The sequence below is a fragment of the Pipra filicauda genome, unplaced genomic scaffold (genome assembly GCF_003945595.2).
Source record: "Pipra filicauda isolate LSUMZ 115617 unplaced genomic scaffold, ASM394559v2 scaffold90_size2875636_pilon, whole genome shotgun sequence".
Classification (NCBI taxonomy): Eukaryota; Metazoa; Chordata; class Aves; order Passeriformes; family Pipridae; genus Pipra; species Pipra filicauda.
Window position 1 is genome coordinate 532080 of NW_024105098.1, and position 19627 is coordinate 551706.

The window sequence follows — 19627 nt, forward strand, 5'->3', positions numbered from 1 at the left end:
CCACACGCTGCCGCTCAGACGGGCGGAGCCGCCCCTCACCCCGTAGAGAACCGGCCTCCGCCCGCCCCTCACGCCGCGGAGAACCGGCCTCCGCCCGCCCCTCACGCCGCGGAGAACCGGCCTCCGCCCGCCCCTCACGCCGCGGAGAACCGGCCTCCGCCCGCCCCTCACACCCTGGAGAACCGGCCTCCGGAGAACCGGCCTCCGCCCGCCCCTCACCCCGTAGAGAACCGGCCTCCGCCCGCCCCTCACACGCCGGAGCCGCCCTTTCCCGGCGGAGCGGCCCTTCCGCTGCGGGTTTCCGGCGATGGCGGCGGGCGGCAGCGACCCGCGGGCGGCGGACGTGGAGGAGGACGCCTCGCAGCTCGTCTTCCCCAAAGGTGCGGGCGGGGGTCGGGGCGCCGGGCCGGGCGGGGGCCGGAGCTGGCGGCGGCCTCCTGTGAGGGAACGAGCCTGGCCGGGCAGCTCGGCGGGATGGGAGCGCTGCTCAACGCCCCTGACCCTCCTCCGCCGGGTACAGAGCCCCGAGTCTTAAAAATCTTGATAATAAATCATTTATATACGTCTAAGGACCTCGTGGTTGCTAGGATGTGGCAGTTCTTATGTGGGCCACTGTGGGTATGTACAGGACTAAAAAAAAAAAAAAAATTCCTATCAGGCTACAGTGAAAAGCTCCTTGCATTTTGGTATAACCCTTGCTTTTTCACTGATGCTCCTCATCATACGAATTCTTCCTGTGACGGTGACGAGGCCCTGGCACAGGCTGCCCAGAGAAGCTGTGGCTGCTCCATCCCTGGAAGTGTCCAAGCCTTGGAGCAACCTGGGACAAAGGAAGGTGTCCCTGCCCATGGCAGGGGGTGGAATGAGATGAGCTTTAAGGTCCCTTCCAACCCAAACCAGTCTGGGATTCTATGAATACTACTGCATTTAGGAAACAAGCTTTCTGGAGACAGAGTTGGTAACCACAGACTCTCACGGTCTGTGTACTTTTTTCAGAAAACTGTTCATTTTAAATTCCAGAGGTGTATTTACACCTCCAAGCCACCCTGGAAAAGAAAAAGAAAAAAACAAACAAACAAGAAAAATGGGCACTGTGCTGCATTTTGAGTTATGAACAAAAGTGTAGCCCTGAAAGACTGGGGTTTTTTTGTATTCTTGAATACTAAAATCTATAGCCTACTCATGTTCAGCCTAAGCTAACTTACTGCTCAATGCAAAATATGGTTTGCCAGTCCTTTTCTAGCACTGCCCTGTATCTGCCCCCTGGGATGCAGCCTTTGACACTGCTGCTTTTGAACTGCAGCTCATACTGCTGATATTGAAAGACCTTGTTATTATTGGAATGCATATAGTGGTTATGGTGATGATGAATGAAAACAAAGCTGGTTAAAAAGGGGGGGAATCTGTAAAGGTTGGTTAAAAGTTTTTTTCCGATAATAAAATTGGAGTAGGTCAATTAACATTATAAGTAAACGAAACCTTTTTTAAAATACTCAAAACATCTGTATTTATTTCAATAAATCAGAGGTTTCTGAAGGCCACAGGCATCGCTTCTAAATTTTTTTGAGTATTACAGTTTTAAATTTTTTTTTCTGAAGCATTTCATGCATTCCTTAAGTTCTGCCAAAAAAAGGGTGAGGAAAACATACTGCAAAACTGTGAAAAATCATAATGTTAGGGCCATAAGTGTAAAATATGAGATCAAAAGACGAACACCTCAGATTGTCACTCGAAGTGGCGTAATTTTTATCAGCATTTTCGGTATGAAATGCTGCCCAGTCATTGGTGAAAGGGCTCGCACAACTGCCATAAAAGTTGTTCACTTCTTTATTGCCCAGAGCTAGATTTTTGTGCAAAATTTCCGTAATTCTCCTTTTCATCTGTGCTGCCCCTTTGGTGCTGGCGTTCTCTCATCCGGCTGCAGAGTTTGAAACTGCGGAAACTCTTCTGAACTCCGAGGTGCACATGCTGCTCGAGCACCGTAAGCAGCAGAACGAGAGTGCAGAGGATGAGCAGGAGCTGTCAGAAGTCTTCATGAAAACCTTGAATTACACAGCGCGCTTCAGCCGCTTTAAAAACCGGGAAACCATCGCCAGTGTGCGCAGGTGAGCGGGAAGGACAGGGAGTAACACTTACTGGAGAATTTGATCTATGAATAATGTTGATGCTGCTTTATGAAAGTACAGTTTAGTGGTGTTTCCTGCTTTGTTCCTTAATTCTTTCTGAAGAGGCAGGAAATCTGACCATAATTCTTGACGGTAGGTTGTATTTTGTCCAGGTTAAGCCTTGTGAACTGCTTTGTTTTCAGTGTTTCAGTGATAGCTGACTGCATTAAATGGGAGGGTTTTCTAGACTTTGCAGCGTAATTCAGGGTAAGTGGATTTAGCAGATGGGACTTTTTTTATTCCTCTATGCAATTATATAATGAGTATTTCCTCCTAACTTCAGTGCCAAAAGCAGTGTGAAAAAAGATATCCATTTGGTTTAGTTTATGCCCTTTTATATTTCTGTTTTGTAATTTCACGAAGTTGTTGTCTTTCTTACAGTTTGCTACTCCAGAAAAAGCTCCATAAGTTTGAATTGGCATGTTTGGCTAACTTGTGCCCTGAGACAGCTGAGGAAGCCAAAGCTCTGATTCCAAGGTGAGCACTTAAACATATTGTACAGAGACTGCTTTGTGCTTCCCTGTGATCTAAAGCCAGCTGTGGGCAGGTGCTGTTGCTTCAATCCAGCTCTGTTGATGTAAGAACATTTGATCTTGCTCTTCCCTACCCCTTGATCTGACAGTGAGGCACCATTTGTGCATGTCCCTGATGCGTTCCTGACAACTTTTACTGGATTAAGTGTAAACAGCTTAAACTGGGGTTCTTAGCTGGCTGTGTTTGTGTTTGTTGGAGATTTTTGCTGTTGGAGCAAATGAACTGTTTTGTGGATAAGGTATGTGGAAGCAGTAACTTCTTCATGTCTTGATTTGTTACCTCATGGCCTGAGATAGAGGAGGGAACTAAACATTCATCTAAATCACAGTTTCTTCCTTATATGCCATTATATAAAAGAGAAGGCTTTGGGATGACCTAATTTTGGTCTCCCAGTACCTAAAGGGAGCCTACAAGAAAGATGAAGAGAGGCTTTTTACAAGAGCAGGTAGTGACAGGACGAGGGGGAACAGCTTCAAACTGAAAAAGATTAGGTTCAGATTAGAGATTAGGAAAAAATTCTTCCCTGTGAGGGTGGTGAGGCCCTGGCACAGGTTGCCCAGAGAAGCTGTGGCTGCCCCATCCCTGGAAGTGTTCAAGGCCAGGTTGGACAGGGCTTGGAGCAACCTGGGCTAGTGGGTGTCCCTGCCTGTGACAGGGAGGTGGAATGAGGTGAACTTTAAGGTCCCTTCCATCCCAAATCATTCTCTGATTGTATGTTAAGATTTCATAGCAAGAACAGACTGGCTTACGGGCAGGCAGCTGCATGGTCTTAGTTTAGAGGTCTGCATAAACCTGCACCTACCTTGCCTTTTTGATAACACATTTAGAAATTATTGAGCAGAAAATTCTGGGAAGGATAGAGTTTTGTCATGAAAAGAGGAGACGCTGCATAGGGATTAGATTGTTCTTTGTGCAGTAACCTTGCAGATGGCTCCTGGTGGTTACATACAGGTGAGACTGATGGGAGGGAACTACGACTGAAATGAATCCGGGGGGGAGGTTATTTCTGAAAGCTTTGATGTCTCCTCGTTGTTCTTATCTTGCAGCCTGGAGGGCCGGTTTGAAGATGAAGAATTGCAGCAGATTCTCGATGACATTCAGACTAAACGCAGCTTCCAATATTAAGCTTAACCCTCAACCCCTTTATCTGAACGCAAAAACCTGGGGAATTTGACTGTTTCTCAGCCCTCTGGACCAGCTGAGCTCCTGGCTGAGTGAGGGAAGTTGTGGACATAGGGTGCTTCAGTGCTGTGACATCACAGGTGCATTCAGACTGGAGATCAGCATCGTCCTTTTGGTTTGTTCCAGGTGTATATTGGCAAGGGCTCCTGTATTGTGAGAGCCAAAGAACCCGAAAAGCCTTTTCCCAGTGGCTCAAATATTTGTTTCTTCCCCAAACCATCTCCTCAGTTTGAAAATTTTCACCATGTTTCTGGTTTTTAGCAGAAATATAGATGTAATTTCTGATTTTTTTTGAATTTCTAAAAGAGACAGAGAAACTTATTCTTGGAGCTCAGAAGATTCAATCATGGGCAGCATCAATTTCTGTGGTGGCTTTTTTGTTTGTTTGGCATCATTTTATTGTTTGATTAGGACAGTGAATTTTTACAGCTTCAATAATTTTCTATTGTTCGGTGTAAATTAAAATATATTTTTCATTAAAGTTGTATGGTTTATAAACATTAGGTACATATTATGATTTTGTTAATGAGGATCTTTTCGACAAATAGATCCTGGAGGTCTGGGGTCTCCAAGCATTTTATAACACAATTACAATTTAGGGCAGATCAGACAGAGGTGATATTAACTATGATCACAGCGAGAGAACATTTGGGCAGCATGTCCCTGTCTGCCAGGTGATTGCAGACACCCACTTGTTACAGAAAATAAAGAGTTAACCCATAATTCTGATGTTAACAAAGCCAAGTATCCACCCCTGGAGGGATGGACTCCTGAAGTAGTTTGCCAACTGCCTTAATTCTGAGAAGGAACCAAACCATGGAGGGATGGCTTGTGGTGCAGCCTGTGGGAGCAGCACACCCCCTGTTGTCACAGCTCAGCAGCTGGTAGATTCACAGATTGTTAGCTTTTCGTTGAAATGAATGTTCTTTTAGTTAGGGTAAGCTTCTTAGCCAGCCCTCTCAAATCTTACAATTTTACCACCATACCTGGAAGAAGGAAAATTTCGCAGGAAAGAATATCTGGGACAGAGAGGAATACAGGTGTGTTAAGACACTATTTGTGATGATGTTGTGGTTTGAAACCCAATAATGGGGACAGAGGAGAAGGGAATGACTGAATAAGTTAGGTTGGGAAAGACCCCTGAGACCATGGAGTCCAACCCATGACTGAACACCACCACAACTAGACCGAGGCACTGAGTGCCACATCCAGTCTTTCCTTAAGCACCTCCAGAGGTGGCGACTCGGCCACCTCCCTGGGCAGCGCGTTCCAAAGGTGTCTGTGCTGTGTCCGGCTGTTTGGCGAGCAGGGGCAGGGCGGAGCTGGGAGCCGGAGGGAGAACTGACAGCACCGACCGACCTCCGCCCCCGCGGCCCCTCTGCGCATGCGCGCGGCCCCGCCCCGTAGTTGAGGCGCCCGCGGGGGCTCTCACGACCGCGCCCCGCCTCTCTGCGCATGCGCGGGGCCGCCGCGCCTCTCGTGGCCCCGCCGGGGGGCGCTGCCACCGCCCCGCCCCTGCCCCGCGCGCCCTGACATAACGCGCGTGCGCACCGACGCGGGGCGCGTGCGCCGCGCGGGCGCTGGCGGCGGGGGAGGCGGAGGGAAGATGGCGGGCGGCTGCGGCCGCGGCTCGTGAGGCGGCGGCGCTGCCGGGGCCGGGAGGACGAGGCGGGCGGCGAGGCGGCGGCGGGGCGCGGAGTCCCGGTACGAGAGGCCGGCTGGGCGTGAGTGCGGCTCGGTTCTGGGCGGGGCGGGTGAGCAGCCCCGGGAAACGCGGCCGCCTCCGCCATCTTTAGGCCGCGGCCCAGGACCGGCGCGGCCGGGGCAGGGCGGGGGCCGCCGGCCGGAACAGCGGATGCCCGGGCTGGGACACCCCGGGGAGCGGCGTGAGCCGAGCGCAGGCCCAGCACCGCAGCCGGGCCCCGGGGTGCGGTTGCTCGAGGGCCGGGGCAGGGAGCGGACGGTAGGGCCCCCGTCCCGCCTGCCGCACAGGTGTGTGGTGGCGGCCTCGCCCGACTATCAGTCCTGCCCTTTTCTGCTTTTTAATTTTTTTTTTAAATGTTACTCTTTCCTCTGCTTTGGGTCTGAGTGGAGACCGAGTTGTGGCTGCTTGACGATAGGGCTGGGGAAGCCCTGGCCATTACGGGCCCTGTTAGATACATCACATCACATTTTCTGTTTATGCAGTCCTTCACAAGAGGGATTCTCTCTGTATTAAGGAGAGAAAAGAAACAGCTACAGACTAGCTAGTATTTGAGCTTCTCAGATGCCAGGTGAGATAACTGCATTTCCCAATAAAGGGCGGTCTTAGTGCTGGGGGCCGATAAACATTGGTAGAAGGATGGGAAGGCAATACGTTCATATTATATCTTGGCTTTTCTTACGGGTTCTGAAAGTGCTGTTGCTCACATTTTCCACTGTATAATGCTGTACAATAATGCTACTGTTAAAATATGTTCCTTGCAATATAATAAGACAGCCGTGTGCAGCAGGCACTTGCTCTTGCAGGCAGGGTGGGAGGGTTTAATGACCATGTGGTATCACATTCCACTGATTGAGACTCACCAGCCTGTGGTCACGGCATGGGTAGCAAACCTAGGGGACCTGTTAAACTTGAAAAAATACTTCAGTGTTTTTCCCTTGGAGAGAACTCATTAAACTTCGTGCCTTCTTACAGATGGGTGTTATTTCTCTCTTGCTAACTGTTAGCTTCTTTGTTATGAGCCGTGTGGTCTCAAATGCAGTATTTTGAGATATTGGCATTTGCTCAGGCACATCTGCTTGTCTGATAGAATAGGTAAGTAATCTTGTGCTCTACAAGTCTTGTATCTCATCACATCTTTACTTGCAATTTCTGTGTACTATTTGAGAATCTGATTTTCTTTGTGGACAACAGTCCCTTATCCTTCTCCTTGCAGCAGATGTTTATTCTTCTATGCTTTTCTTAACTCAAACTGTTTTATTCTTCCTTTAAGAGAGGTGACACTACACATCAGAGAGTTTATTGTATGCAAAGTGTTGTGCCAAAATACTTTGGGGTTCCCTCCTCCTGAATTCTTTATCAAGTAAACTGACTCAATAACTCAGCAGTTTGCTGCAATATTCTGCCATCATCTTACAATAAGAATATATAATCATCACACATTTCAGAAAATTCTGGTTCTTAACAACTTGTTCAGTTGTGCTGTAGTAGTTCAGATGGGAAGATCTGAAAATGTAGATACTGAAAAATGAAAATATTGAGAGATGGGGGAAAAAACCCCTTTGAGCTGTAGAGAATGTTAGATGTGAGTAGCTGGTGAATGTTTAATACTCCTAGACTTGCTAAAACCTTTTAATTTAAAAGTCAGTCGCTACAGTTACAGTCTTTCCCTGTTGCCTGAAGTGTTCATCCTCCATTGAATCCTTGCAGCTATAAACATTAGACTGTTTGGACTGTTGGAATTGAAAATTTCTCATCAGCTTTGTATTTCCTGTTATCAGCACAAGAAGTAAAAGCTCAGTAATCCTAAATTGTGCTTGAGATAGAGGTACGAGGAATGCATTCATTTGCTGCAGCAGAGAGGCCCTGATCTGAGGAGGAAATGAGAAATCTCCTGTTTTGTTCCCATCTCTAACAAATTTCAAGTCTTCTGAGTCACCTGAAAAAAAATCGTGGAGAAAACATTGGATTGAGTTGCAGTATGGAAGAAACAGAGTTTAACTTTGTATTGAGATGATTCCATGCAAAATATTTCACTTTGTCCATCTGCTAAGGCTTGAGGTTGATGATATATAGGGAATTTCAGTAGTTGGTTCACTAATGCTGGAAATGAAAATCATTTTAGACTTGCTCAGGTATAGGTTGTAGTTTAGAAAACGACCCCTATCTCTGTGCAGGAAATTGTAAAAACAAACTAAAAGCTGTCTGCAGTGTGTTTGTGATTTTTACAGAATTTGTTCTTTATTTGCTGTATTTTCATTCCTGGTATTGTATCATTTTGTTATTGGAAGCTTTATACGTAGCAAAAATACAGAGATGCTGGTTTGGTTGGTGTAGTTAATGAGGAGGCCTCAGTGGAACTGAACATTGTTAGAGCTTGGTGGTGTGGAGGGGATACAGGAAAGGTCTTTCAGAAGATTGAAACCTTAAGATAACCTTGGTTTTGCTTCTTATAGAGAATCTCTGGAAGTAAGAGCAGAGAAGTAGAGTTTTTGATGGCTAACAGGTGTTCATTTGTATTTTGTCATTAATTTTACTTCAGTTTGGAGCATCCCTGTTTTCCAAATGGTGCTAAACTTCCCAACAATTTGTTCTTGCTCACTAGTATTTAAAAAAGCTACTCAGCATTTCATAGGACGTCAGTTCTGGTTTAACCAGCTCTCCACATTCAGGCTGGCTGTACCAGTCATTCTGTTGTACAGCTTGAAATAGGATGTGAAGTGTATATGTACCAGGAAAGCAGGTGAGCTCTTGTGTTGTGACACTCCTTTTGCTGGCAGTGATGTGACACTTCTTTGGTACAGGTCCTGCTGAGTTGCTTGTGGTCATGGTCACAGTTTGTAAGGCACTCTCCAGGTATGGAGGGGTACCAGAGACCAAAGTGTTTCATGCTTTGGAACTAAGCCAACTGATGTTGTTCCTGTTCTACCTCTGCACCAAATTATAAAATGGGAGTATGATTCTTTATAGCAAGAATGGCCTTGATAAACAGATCCCAGTTTATCTGGAGAGCTATGTACCTGTTTGTTTGGGTTTTTTTCACTTAAGGAGGGAAAAAAAATTACCTAAATTCTATTCATAAAGATACCTTGCTGAACAGGCAGAATAAGTGCCAACTTCTATCATATTGGATAATATTTAATGCCGAAAATCCATGTAAATATACTTTAAGGATTGAAAAATGTACCAAGTCTAACAATAATGAATTGTACTAAGTTGCACTGAAGTCTTACCAGGAGCTGGGTGTTCTGTTCTAAGTAGTTTCACTAGTTGTGGCTTTTATCACAGTTTCTCTCAGTTGTAGAAGGAAAGACTTGTTCTACAATATTGAACTTCACTGTTGACTAACCCTGATAAAGCTTATGTTGTACACAAGTGTTGTTTCAAACAATTACATGTAAGTGTTCTTACACATATAAAAAGTATAAGCCGTGTTTCACATTCTTCAGACACAAATGGAAACATCTCTTCCTCTCTGGGCCCTTACATACTGCATCAGGTGACCCTGGTGCATTGTTTTCTACCAGAAGAAGAGGTAGAAATTTGTCTTCAGTTTCGTTTTTCCTTCAAATAGGATTTTTTTTTCCCATACACTGTTGTTAAATCTGAACACTCCCAATTTTCTATTTACTTTCAGTTAGTTGATTTTGATATGAAGAACAAAAACATGCCAGTCATGAGCTCATTAGTGCTGTTCTATTATTCTTCAGTATAATGAAATGCGATGGTTCAAAAAACATTCTATTGACTTTTGAAGCTTTGAAAATGTTATCAGTGTAGTTGTGAATTTTAACTTAGAATTTTTAGTAGTTTTGAATAATTAAAATCCTAGTATTCTGCCTGTCTTCTCTCGGTACCAGAGCTGATACAGTGGTGCAGGCAGCTGTACCAGGGGACCCTTTCTGTGAGCAAAAGTAGGATGTTTGGTTTTAGTCTGGCTCACTTCTGTGTTTTGGCTTGTGAGTTGGAAACACTGGGTCTGGAACCACTGAGGTGGGAAAGAGGAGGTGATGGTAAATCCCTGTCTGTGCTGTGGTGTTGACTTAGGCTGCCCTGGGTGACTGTAACTGTGCTGAGGGGCAGCCTGTGCACTTCCAAATGGATATAGCAGATAGGGATGAAAATACACCCCTCAAATTCTGATCATGTCTTTAAATACCAAGCTTTAAATCAAGGCAGTTGGTCATGAAGCTTGGAATTTTGGTAACTCTTAGTCACTCAGCTTTGACTTTACCCAAAAGTGAGTGCCCCTGAGTTGAACAGTGTGGCAGGAGGGGCATAGGCCGAAAGCAGTTTTGCCATTGGAACTATAGATTTGTTGGCACTGCTCAGTTCTGTATACTAATGTTTTATACACTTCAATAGGAGCACACAGGTACTTGAATTAATCAGTGTTTCTTGGGTTTAAAAATTTGAGGGTTCCTTTAAATCATCCCAAATCGAAAAAACATATAGAAAAGAATATGTTAATGTGTCACTTTTTAAAAGGAGGTCAGAGACTGGATGACAAGGAGTCTGTAGTATTTAATGGGTTTGGTATAGTTTTTGTGTTCTGGTGAAGCTTTGGCAGCGTGGTGATTTGTATTTTACCATGGGTATAGGAGTATTCACTGCAGACTTGAGTCTGGAGGAGCTGTGCTTTGAGCTGGATAAGTAGTGCCACAGCTCCAGCTGATGGAAGTGCTGGATTTACAGCCTGAGGGCTGTGTCGTGGTGCAGCTCTGACCTGGCCTGTGTACCTTTGCAGTCCTCTAATCTGGCATGGCAGTGCCAAGTGGTAACTTCCCCTGCTTCTGATCCTTTGGTTTTCCTCCTGTGTCAGCAAAGTCATTCCTAGAACTCCACAGTCAGTTGCCTGGGGTTTGACCAATGTTAACAAAATGAATCTCTTAACACAGAGTTGTTTCTTAGGTGTGTGTCCAGTGTGGTCACCAGATGTTCATGTTGGCTTGAAGGAGGGGTCATGTAGGACAGGAACACACAGTTTGGGTCAAGCCAGGACTGCTTTTTTTTTTTTTTTCTTGGTCTCAGCAGTTTTAGGTTGGCTTCAGGTCATCTCAGCAGTTTCTAGACTCTTCACACAGTGCTCAAGTTCCCTCAGTAGCTATTGTTGCACTTAAATTGTGGGATCAGAATGAGCAGTCATGATTTCTACTCTTGTTCTCCTTCCCCCATCCCAGTAAAAATCACCACTTGACTTTGAAAGTGCCTTTTTTCCTATCAGGACATGTTTGTAAGCAAACCATTGCACCTTTTTGCTCAGACTGGTGAAATGTTATGATTATGTCACAAGAAAAATTGTAGATTTGTAGCCCAGAATTGGAAGTAGGAGGGTGCAGACTGAATGAGTATTAATATAGTGTGTTCATTCTGCAATATTTGCACTGTTTCTCAGTTGTGAGGTTTGGAGTTCAATTCATACTTGAGTCTGTCAAGTATATTTTGTAATCTCTTTCTATGGATGGATGCAAATATTTTGGTCTTCTCAGCAAATCCAAGCCTAATAAATAAAGTAACTTTTTCTAGTAATATCTTTTGTAGAGTCTTGACTAATATAAGCCACAGCTGCCAAGCTTTCTATGCAGTTAGATGAAAATACTGACCTAAAACTGGTGATGGAAGTGCTGGATTTGCCAGAAAAACTTGCCGAAATTCTCAAGGCAGGCAATATGAAGTAGGAAAGAAATACCAAGGGATTTTAGCCTTTTGGAGAACTCTGGCTTTCCAAACTGAAGCTCTCTGGTGAGGTGCCTTTCTACTGAATTGTCATTCTCATGGGGAAGCTTGACTCTTTCTGTAGTTGGGGAAAATCAGACACTGAACCCTTGCTCCTTGGAAGGCTTTGTACGAGCTTATGCGTGTGAGCTTGAATCTCCTTTACTGGGAAATGTATTGACACAGAAAATGATCACATGCTTTCATTGAGCACTACTAAATGTCAGAGCAAAGGCTGTTTACCAATGAACTGAAATATGGTCTTTGAGCAGTGTCTGCCTGTATATCTGTACCTCCACAACCAGGCGTTTGCATGGCGTGTAATCCGCAAGCAGAGACCAGAAAACACATTTCTACAAAAGTCTGTGATTCCAGTTAAAAGAAAGTGTATTTCTAATTTCTTTGAGTTGTATGAGATACTTATGCATCACTCATCAGTTTAGAAAGTGTTCTAGTATTGAAAGTTTCTTTATATAGAAAAAAATCTCTTTGAATATAGGTGTGTTTCTGTCAGAAGGTGGACTTTTAAACACTGGGAGCTTGAAACTGCAATGACCAGCACAGTGTATTTTTTCCTATTGTAAGTTTGTTCCACATTGGAGTAAACAGTTTTTAATCTAACTAGTAACAAGCAAGTTATGCATTGATCTTCCACACCAAACTGTGGCAAAAGAATAATTTGTGTGTATGCTAGACTTTTAAATCTTAACTGAAGCAACTGGTGAGAAGCTACACATCCATATGAATAACTAGAACTTTACTTGGTCAAAGTAGTTTAGAATTGCTGTTTTCTTTCACTATTTCCTTAATTCAGAGGATATTTGATGGGATTTGCTGTTTTTTAAACTCAGATTCAACAAAAAGTAAAAAATTGGAAACATTGATTGTGTAAGTTTGCTTTCAGTTTTGTAGCAGGGTCCACAAAGCTTGTTTAGCACCATTGTGTGATTCGATAAGGTTTGAATTGTTCTCTGCAATTCCATCACTCTTGCTTCAGAGTGTCTCTTTATTAGCTAAGTCCAGGCACAGCAAGTGTAGGTATTAATTTGCATATTTTGCTATAAACATAGGTGCTAATTTAACTGCTTGAAAACCTGAAGTTTTGGATTGGAGCGAATAACAAACGAATTTCTGTTGGTTAAATCTTTGTGTGCATCTGCTACATCTTTTTATTAAAAGGGAATTAAAAACCCTTGGAAAAAATTTCCTTGGTCGTTGCTAAGAAAATATTGTAGGGTAATGTTTAATAGGGCATTTATTCTGCAGTGTGGCTGTAAAAGTGTTTACTATCTTCTTTTCTTATGTTGAATACATGAACTGTGTAAAACATGAATACATGAACCTTGGCATGCCCAGAAGATTGGGGCTCTGTTGCACAAAGCCTCCACTTCTGGATTTGAGTGAGACATCAGTGGTGAATGGCTTTTGTCATTAAAATACGCAGTGAAATAAAAAGTTCTTTTATCTTGAAGTGTTCTATGTTTTTGAAACATGGTTTTTAACTCCTGAAAAACATTGCTTTTAGTTGTGGGTTGTTAGGGGGTTTTTTTACACTTCTCACTGTATAAAGACACATTGTTTCACATGATCACACATGATAGCACTATTACCCTCCCCCTGCTATCCCTTCCAGACTTCAATGTCTTGGCTATGGAAACTTAAGACACACTTCTGCCTTTATTTGGCCCAGAAAGTGGTGTGGCACAGAGCACTGCTTTGTCAGAAGACTGGCCCGAGTAACACTAAATGGGGGGCAGGGAGCAAGCATTCTTTGGATTGTGAAGTAGAGATTTTCTTAATTCTTTTGATGTTTGCAATTTCTTTTCTATTTAAAAGCAAATGTTACAGGAGTTCTGGATATGTTTGTTAAGCATTCAGTAGATAAAGGTTATGAAAGGTGAATCTTTGTAAAAAGTTGCAACTCTTAATAATTCACAAGTTTTACTAAAAAGGCTTTGGTATCTTGTCAGCATTGAATTTGCAACCCTTAGGGTCTCAGAGACTCAGCTGTGTTAAGTATATTAAAATGTACGTTTCTGTTTCATAGTGTGAAGAGAATCAAACTGTTGATAGATTGTATGGGCTTTGTTCTCTTTATCATCAGAATTTCAGTAGGCTGTTTCTGAAACAGTTTGCTGTATTTCCCTACCTAAGTTTTGCTCTACAAACTGCCATAGTCCTTCTAGTCCTCTTCTCTTCCACTAATTATAAAGTTCTCTGAAGATTGTTTCCTGCAGGATTTCTTGTCACTCTTTCTCCTCTTCCCTGTCTGTCCGTGGCCACCCCATTCTGTACCTAACAGTAGCACTCGAGGAATGCTGTGAGGGTCAGCAGGAGCACATGGACATCAGCAAGGAGGTGTGCCCAGTTCTCCATGGCTTTGTACAAGATGGAGCATGACTGGCTGCACAGCAGTCTCGCTAAAGAGACGCAGGGAGTTGCAGCCAATGCCAAGCTGAATACAAACCAACAATTGTTCTCCTTACAAGTAAAGCCACAACTGCATATTGGGTGAAACTAGGAGGAGCATCTCAGGCAGATTCAACTGTGATTTCTTTGTTGTTGTTCACCAAGTTTAATGTTGGTTCAGCAGGTTTTGATACAATAACCAGCTGAAGAGTATCTTGATATTTAGAATAAGCAAGGATGAGAGGCTTTTTTTTTTTTTTTTTGCTTTTAAACTGCTTTTCCTGTGTGCTTTTTTAGTATTTGTCATGGCATGTTTTGTGGTTTAAAAGTGACGCCTAAAGTTTTGTTTCCTGTCAAAGCAGCAGCTCCAAGGTGAGGCAGCATCAGTGATCACTTCAGCATGAGAACCACGCTGGATGTACTCAGCTGGTTAAGATGAATTGGTGTTGTCATACTGAGGCACAGTAGTGAAAGACAGGCTGGGTTATAATCTAAATGCTTGTCTTGACAAATGCTAAGCAGGAGTTGAGAAAAATGGATATATATGGGTAGATTAGAGGGAGGAAGAATATTTTGTTTTTTAAAAGCTATTAAAATATTGTGAGTAAACTTTTAAGTTAAAGCCAGGTTGTCAAATCGGTACTAGTGAAATCATGGCAGCAAACCAAACCCTGCCTGTTTCCTCACTGAGGTCTGGGTGCAGTCTGCCACGCACCCTCTTCCTGCATTTCATTGCTTCCATGTTTGTTTTGAAGTACAGCTCAAGAAACTTGCTGTACAAGTTGCTTTGGTGAGGTGCAGAAAGGGGATAATTCCAGGCTGCTGTACTCATGAGTTTTCTCTATGTGGCCAAAGTGGTAAAAACAGGAGCTGTCTTGAGTCCTGTGAACTGAAAGATTTTGACTCTGTGATGTATGGAAGCACCTGATCTTCTGTAAATACGTCTGCTTTGGAATGAATCAAGGGTTTTGTTTGAGCATAAAAAGAGGAACGTTTGTGATTTAATTATTAGGTATTTGTTGAGTGCTAGAAATACAAAATTTGAAAAAAGTGTTAAATGTATGTGTAATTTATGTGCAGCTAAGCAGCCTCAACTGTTTAGGCTTGTCCCCCACGCTCTGTAACCTGAGATTTTCAGACTGGCTATTTGAAGGTGTTTCCCTGATAGCCTGTTATCCTTTGGGATTTTAGATATCCATTTGTCTGTATGTTTGCTCTGCTGTTTCAGAGGTTCTTAAGCATTGTGTTTGTATGTGAAACTTCAGAGGTGTAGGGCTTTTGTGAATTAAATATCAGCACTCCTCCTCCCCTGCAGAGAATAAACCCTTTGAATCCAAAACTGCATCAGTATTATCACATTTTGTCATGTTACATGTTCTGTCCTTTCAGACTCCATATAGTGTGTGTACTTAATTGGGTTCTGTTAAAAATCCAAAGGTTTGAACTTCGTAGTGAAACTGGGCATTATGAAAGTACAGAACTGAAGTTAAGGGGGGGGAGGGATATGCTTTTGCATTTTTAGGTTTTTGATCATGCCAGTGCAGCAGATTTTGGACTGTGCATGAGACAAAAATCTTTGGTGTATTTCCAAATAAGAACAGATTTATGAACCTTTTGGGGCAGAGTAGTTTATTTTGACTTGCCAAGTCAAAATATCTGTTTGTGCTTTAATGAAGAACTAGGAGGTTTTTATTTTTATATTTTCTGTTGGAACAGAATGACTGGAATGAGGAAAGCTGCTAAATCCTTTCCCCCCCTCATTTGCATGGTCAGGATTTAAACCCCATTAATTAGGGAAGTTTTGCTCACAAGTAGAATAGGACAGAGAACAGATGCAGATGTATATTAGGAGCACAGCAGCAGAACCCCGGGAAAATGGGCTTGTTGCAGAGAGCAGGGATGTTGTGTAATAGCAGTGTTGTGTAACACAGGTCAGTGTTTTTGCCTTGACTTTTGTGATTTGGTGTGTTATGGACTTCCAGCACCTGTTCTTAATTAAGGAGTCTCTCAAATTGTAATAGTCTTGTTTTTAAGTTTAAACTTGCTGTGCTCACTGCTGCATGTCTTGTAGAAAATGTTTGGAGGTCTGCATCTAAAAATGCACAAAACTGCATGCTGCTGTTGTGCCTTATGTAATTCAGAAGTGGGAATAAGATTTCTAAATACTCAGAGGTCAAGAATCTTAAGCAATTTTTTCCTGCTGTTACAGGTCTGCTGTGGGCAACTTTACACTTCATTATTACATCTACTTTTAAACTAGTTTTATATTCCTGCTTAATACACCAATTCTCTTTCATAAATAGTGGGAGAGATACCATCTTTTAGATGTAGCACTAATTCTGCTGAAACAGCTTAATCTGTCTCAAATCTGTCTTAAAACCAACTGTAAAAAGAAAATAGTAAAAATTATTTGAAATTTTTGAGAGCCTCAAAAAGATGTAGAATGTTCAGACTTTGGGTCATCTTGTATTGTAAATCTGATAAAATGTTTTGCCAATACCACAGGAAATTGAAACACAAAGCAATTCAAGGAATTGGTCAAATTAATATATTCTTCACTAGATCTACAATTTGGCATAATTTTTTCTTTTTCACAGTTTTTTCCGTGTTTTCAGAGTGGATTTATCTAATGTGCTGTGAGGGAAACATGAAAAATGATGACATCTGCATAGAGCAGAAGCAAAGTCTCATGTGCTGTGAGAGATTCAACTTCCTGGGCAGGGGCAGAGGAGGGGCAGGGACTGAGCTCTGCTCTGGGGGGACCAGGGACAGCAGCCAGGGAATGGCTGGAGCTGTGTCAGGGCAGGCTCAGGTTGGATCTCAAGGGAATTTCTTCCCCCAGAGGCTGGTTGGGCACTGCCCAGGCTCCCCAGGGCAGTGGGCACAGCCCCAAGGCTGCCAGAGCTCCAGGAGGGTTTGGATGATCCTCTCAGGGACAGGGTGTGACTCCTGGGGCTGGGCCTGTGCAGGGCCAGGGGTTGGACCTGATGATCCCTGTGGGTCCCTTCCAACTCTGCATATTCTGTGATTCTGATTAATTCACTGGCAGACATGCAGATTAGTTTTGGCAGATTTCAAGTGTATCTTCAGAACAATGTGGTAGAAGCTTACTGCTGCTAGTGCTGGTTTTACAGTGGGTTTGGTAGTATGATTTTCTGATGCTCCTGCTCCATTCCTATCAGTGAGTGAACAAGGGAGATGTAGAAACACTAAGTGAAAAGTAATCTTTTGTCCAGTTTCACTTACTGTTAAAAGGAGGAACTATTTTTGGACTATCTAATATAGTTTAAAATATTTGGAAGACAGTTTATGTAAAATTAGATGGTTTGCAAAAAAATGAAGAATCCTTTTTCTGTGTAACCCCTTGCCTCGTGATTTTATGTTCTCAAGAACTGTCTCATCACTCCTCTCAGTCCTTAATCAGGATGGCTGGCTCTGCTCCTGTGTAACAGAGAAATGGTTTATGTACATGCATGTTTATGTCTTTTTTTTTCTTTGCTAAAACATGAAAAAATTGCTGAAATGGCAAAAATTTGAACAGTTATGTCTGGAATATATCCTTTCACGTAATCCTTTTGTGCTGGGAAGAGGTCTGATTCCCAGGAAAGGTAAAAAATTCTGAATGATGAGACCCAAGAAAGAGCTTTCCTCAGGAAGAGGGAAGCCAAGGAAGGATCCACAGCTGGTCTCCTGAGCAGAGATGCACATTCTTCCAAAGGACAAAAGAAAAAAGGATCTTTTGGAACTAGGTGTTGACACTCTGTAAAAGAGGGAATGGCATGACATTAAATTCTATTTTATATGATCACTTTGCAGAACAGTTGTGTTTATTCAAACATGGTTATGGATTTCTAATACACAAATTTGAAAGTGCAGAGGCATGCTTTTTTAAGAGATGACTATTGACAGTAGGATTTTTGAATTTAAAGACATTACTAAAAGGAAATTAAACAGTATCTATACCTTGTAAATGTAAAGGTGCTTGTCTAGTCAAAGGACGATGGCATCTGCTACTGATGTATTGAGAAATAAAGTTGTTAAGCTGCCTTTGCATTGTGATGTCCTTCTCTTATGCTTCAGGAAGCTGAGGTGGCTCTGCTCTACTCATGTTTTTTTTTACTGAACCACGTTTTGAACTCCTGTGTGCTGTTCCAGTGCAAATAACTATTAATGTTCACTGTTTCTCTTTGGAGCCCACATGTACATTGTAGTGGAGCTGTCTAATACACATTTAAAGAAGTAGTTCACAGCTACGCTCAGGAAATTTTTAGCACTTCCTTTCCTTTGTCTTGAAATGGCTAAAGCAGCAATGTCTTTTAAGCTTCAGCTTAGGCATGGTGTGTTCAGTGGCCAGCAGAGGACCACTGCAGAGTACCTTGCACTTCACAGAACAGCCTTCTGCGCTACCTCTGAAAACATACTTTTCTTTTGGTGTGTTCAGGTTATTACTCGCTGTATTCCACCCAAGTTCCTTTCCCTTCAGTTAAAAACAACTACTAAATAGGCAAGGATGCTTTAGTTACCAGTTACTGCACTTCATTAATGATGAGCTTTGCTTTCTGTGTAAATCGTATGAAATATGTCAAGATTATACATAAATCGCATATTTTTCATGTAGTATTGAACTGTCTGTAAGTAGTGATGTATTTAATATAAGCCATGACTCTCTTTCTCTAAGCTTTACTAGTTTGGTGGGTTTATTTTGATTTAAGTAGCCTGTTTTGTTTTATTTTGATTTAATGAAGTTATATGTGAATTGCTTTGGTTTCATGATTCAAGTCGAAATCTGTCAATTAATTTTCCAAACTTAATGCAAGATTCATTTTGACATTAGAAGAAAAACCGTACCCAAAATAAGATGATAAAGTAACAATGGTATTACACTGAATGCCAGTGTCATCTTTGTAACCTTATTTGAGTACATGACTTAAATGGTAACCATTTTCTGTGGTGGACTAATACTGCATGTGACTTTTTGCTTGTTTTAAAAGCAAAGAAACTCCCCAAATCCATCTGTCTTGACACCATGCTGCCTGGGTATGAGGTGGTTGTCAGTTTTTTTCATTTTTAACTCTGCTCTCCAGCAATGTCCCCCCAGTTACTCAGCAGCATTAGTGAACCTGCTGTCCTGGCACTACTGGGGAGAAATGAAGGCCTTACTATGTTGCCGGTGTAGTTGTTGACAATTAAGGAACAGGGTGGACATTTTAGGTGCTGTCACAAGCTCCTTTAATTCTGTTGTCCAGTTTCTTCTGCCTAATTCTCCCTGAACCATATTCTTGTTTTTTTTCTTTTGCCTGTGTCTTATTTGTTGGGTTTCTCATTCACTCTTTCTTAACTGGCCTTGCTCCTCATGGTTTTGCTTCTGTAGTTTCTCCTACTCTTACTGTGTGTTTCTTTTAAGTTGTGTTTGGGATGTTTTTGGTTGTCTGGTGCTAATCCTGCTTTCAGTTTCATGTCAGATAATGCTTTCATTTATTCCCCATTTTGATACCATTTCCCAGGCTTGCTTTCGTTATCTTAGCTGAAGAATAAGCCCAATTACTTACCTTGCAATGTTACTGGGTGTCAGAGACTGAAATAGTTAATGATTTATGCATTCCAGGGGTTTGCAGGCTTTGACTTTTGCCCTAAAAATGCAAGGAGATACCCCAGGTGGACAGTTGAGCCCATCCCCTAAAGGGGGATCCCCTTAAGTGCTAAACCCTAAAAAGGCAAGAAGTTGCCTCAGAGGGACTAAGCCCTAAAAAGGCAAGGAGATGCCTCAGGTAGCCAACCGGGCCCATCCCTCCCTCCAGTGCTAAGCCCTAAAAGGCAAACAACTCCTCATACCAGGGAGGTGCAAAAGCATGCTGAGGGTATATAAACTGACTTTGAGAATTTGGGTTCTCCTTCTCCCCCACCGCCTGCGAATCAAGAC

General features: G+C 42.7%; 2 protein-coding genes across 5 annotated transcripts in view; both read left to right on the forward strand.

Moving 5' to 3' along the window:
• The first annotated feature begins 199 nt into the window (after window positions 1-199).
• Window positions 200-4384, forward strand: POLR2D (RNA polymerase II subunit D). The gene is made up of 4 exons (XM_027724759.2): window positions 200-380; window positions 1925-2105; window positions 2547-2642; window positions 3746-4384. The coding sequence occupies exons 1-4, from the start codon at window positions 308-310 to the stop codon at window positions 3822-3824; spliced, it is 429 nt and encodes a 142-aa protein (XP_027580560.1). The 5' UTR covers window positions 200-307; the 3' UTR covers window positions 3825-4384.
• A 1166-nt stretch (window positions 4385-5550) lies between these two features.
• WDR33 (WD repeat domain 33) overlaps window positions 5551-19627 on the forward strand; it is a 70369-nt gene continuing 56292 nt past the window's right edge. For all 4 annotated transcript variants that reach the window (XM_027724780.2, XM_027724782.2, XM_039391120.1 and 1 more), the window contains exon 1: window positions 5551-5585. The gene's annotated coding sequence lies outside the window, so the exon portion shown is untranslated. The remainder of the gene's footprint in view (window positions 5586-19627) is intronic.

Excerpts from the sequence above, each read along its gene's own strand:
- POLR2D (XM_027724759.2), top strand. The coding sequence starts at position 308 with ATGGCGGCGGGCGGCAGCGACCCGCGGGCGGCGGACGTGGAGGAGGAC. Across the intron at positions 2,106-2,546 it reads ACCATCGCCAGTGTGCGCAG|TTTGCTACTCCAGAAAAAGC; the intron begins GTGAGCGGGAAG and ends TCTTTCTTACAG. Across the intron at positions 2,643-3,745 it reads GCCAAAGCTCTGATTCCAAG|CCTGGAGGGCCGGTTTGAAG; the intron begins GTGAGCACTTAA and ends CTTATCTTGCAG.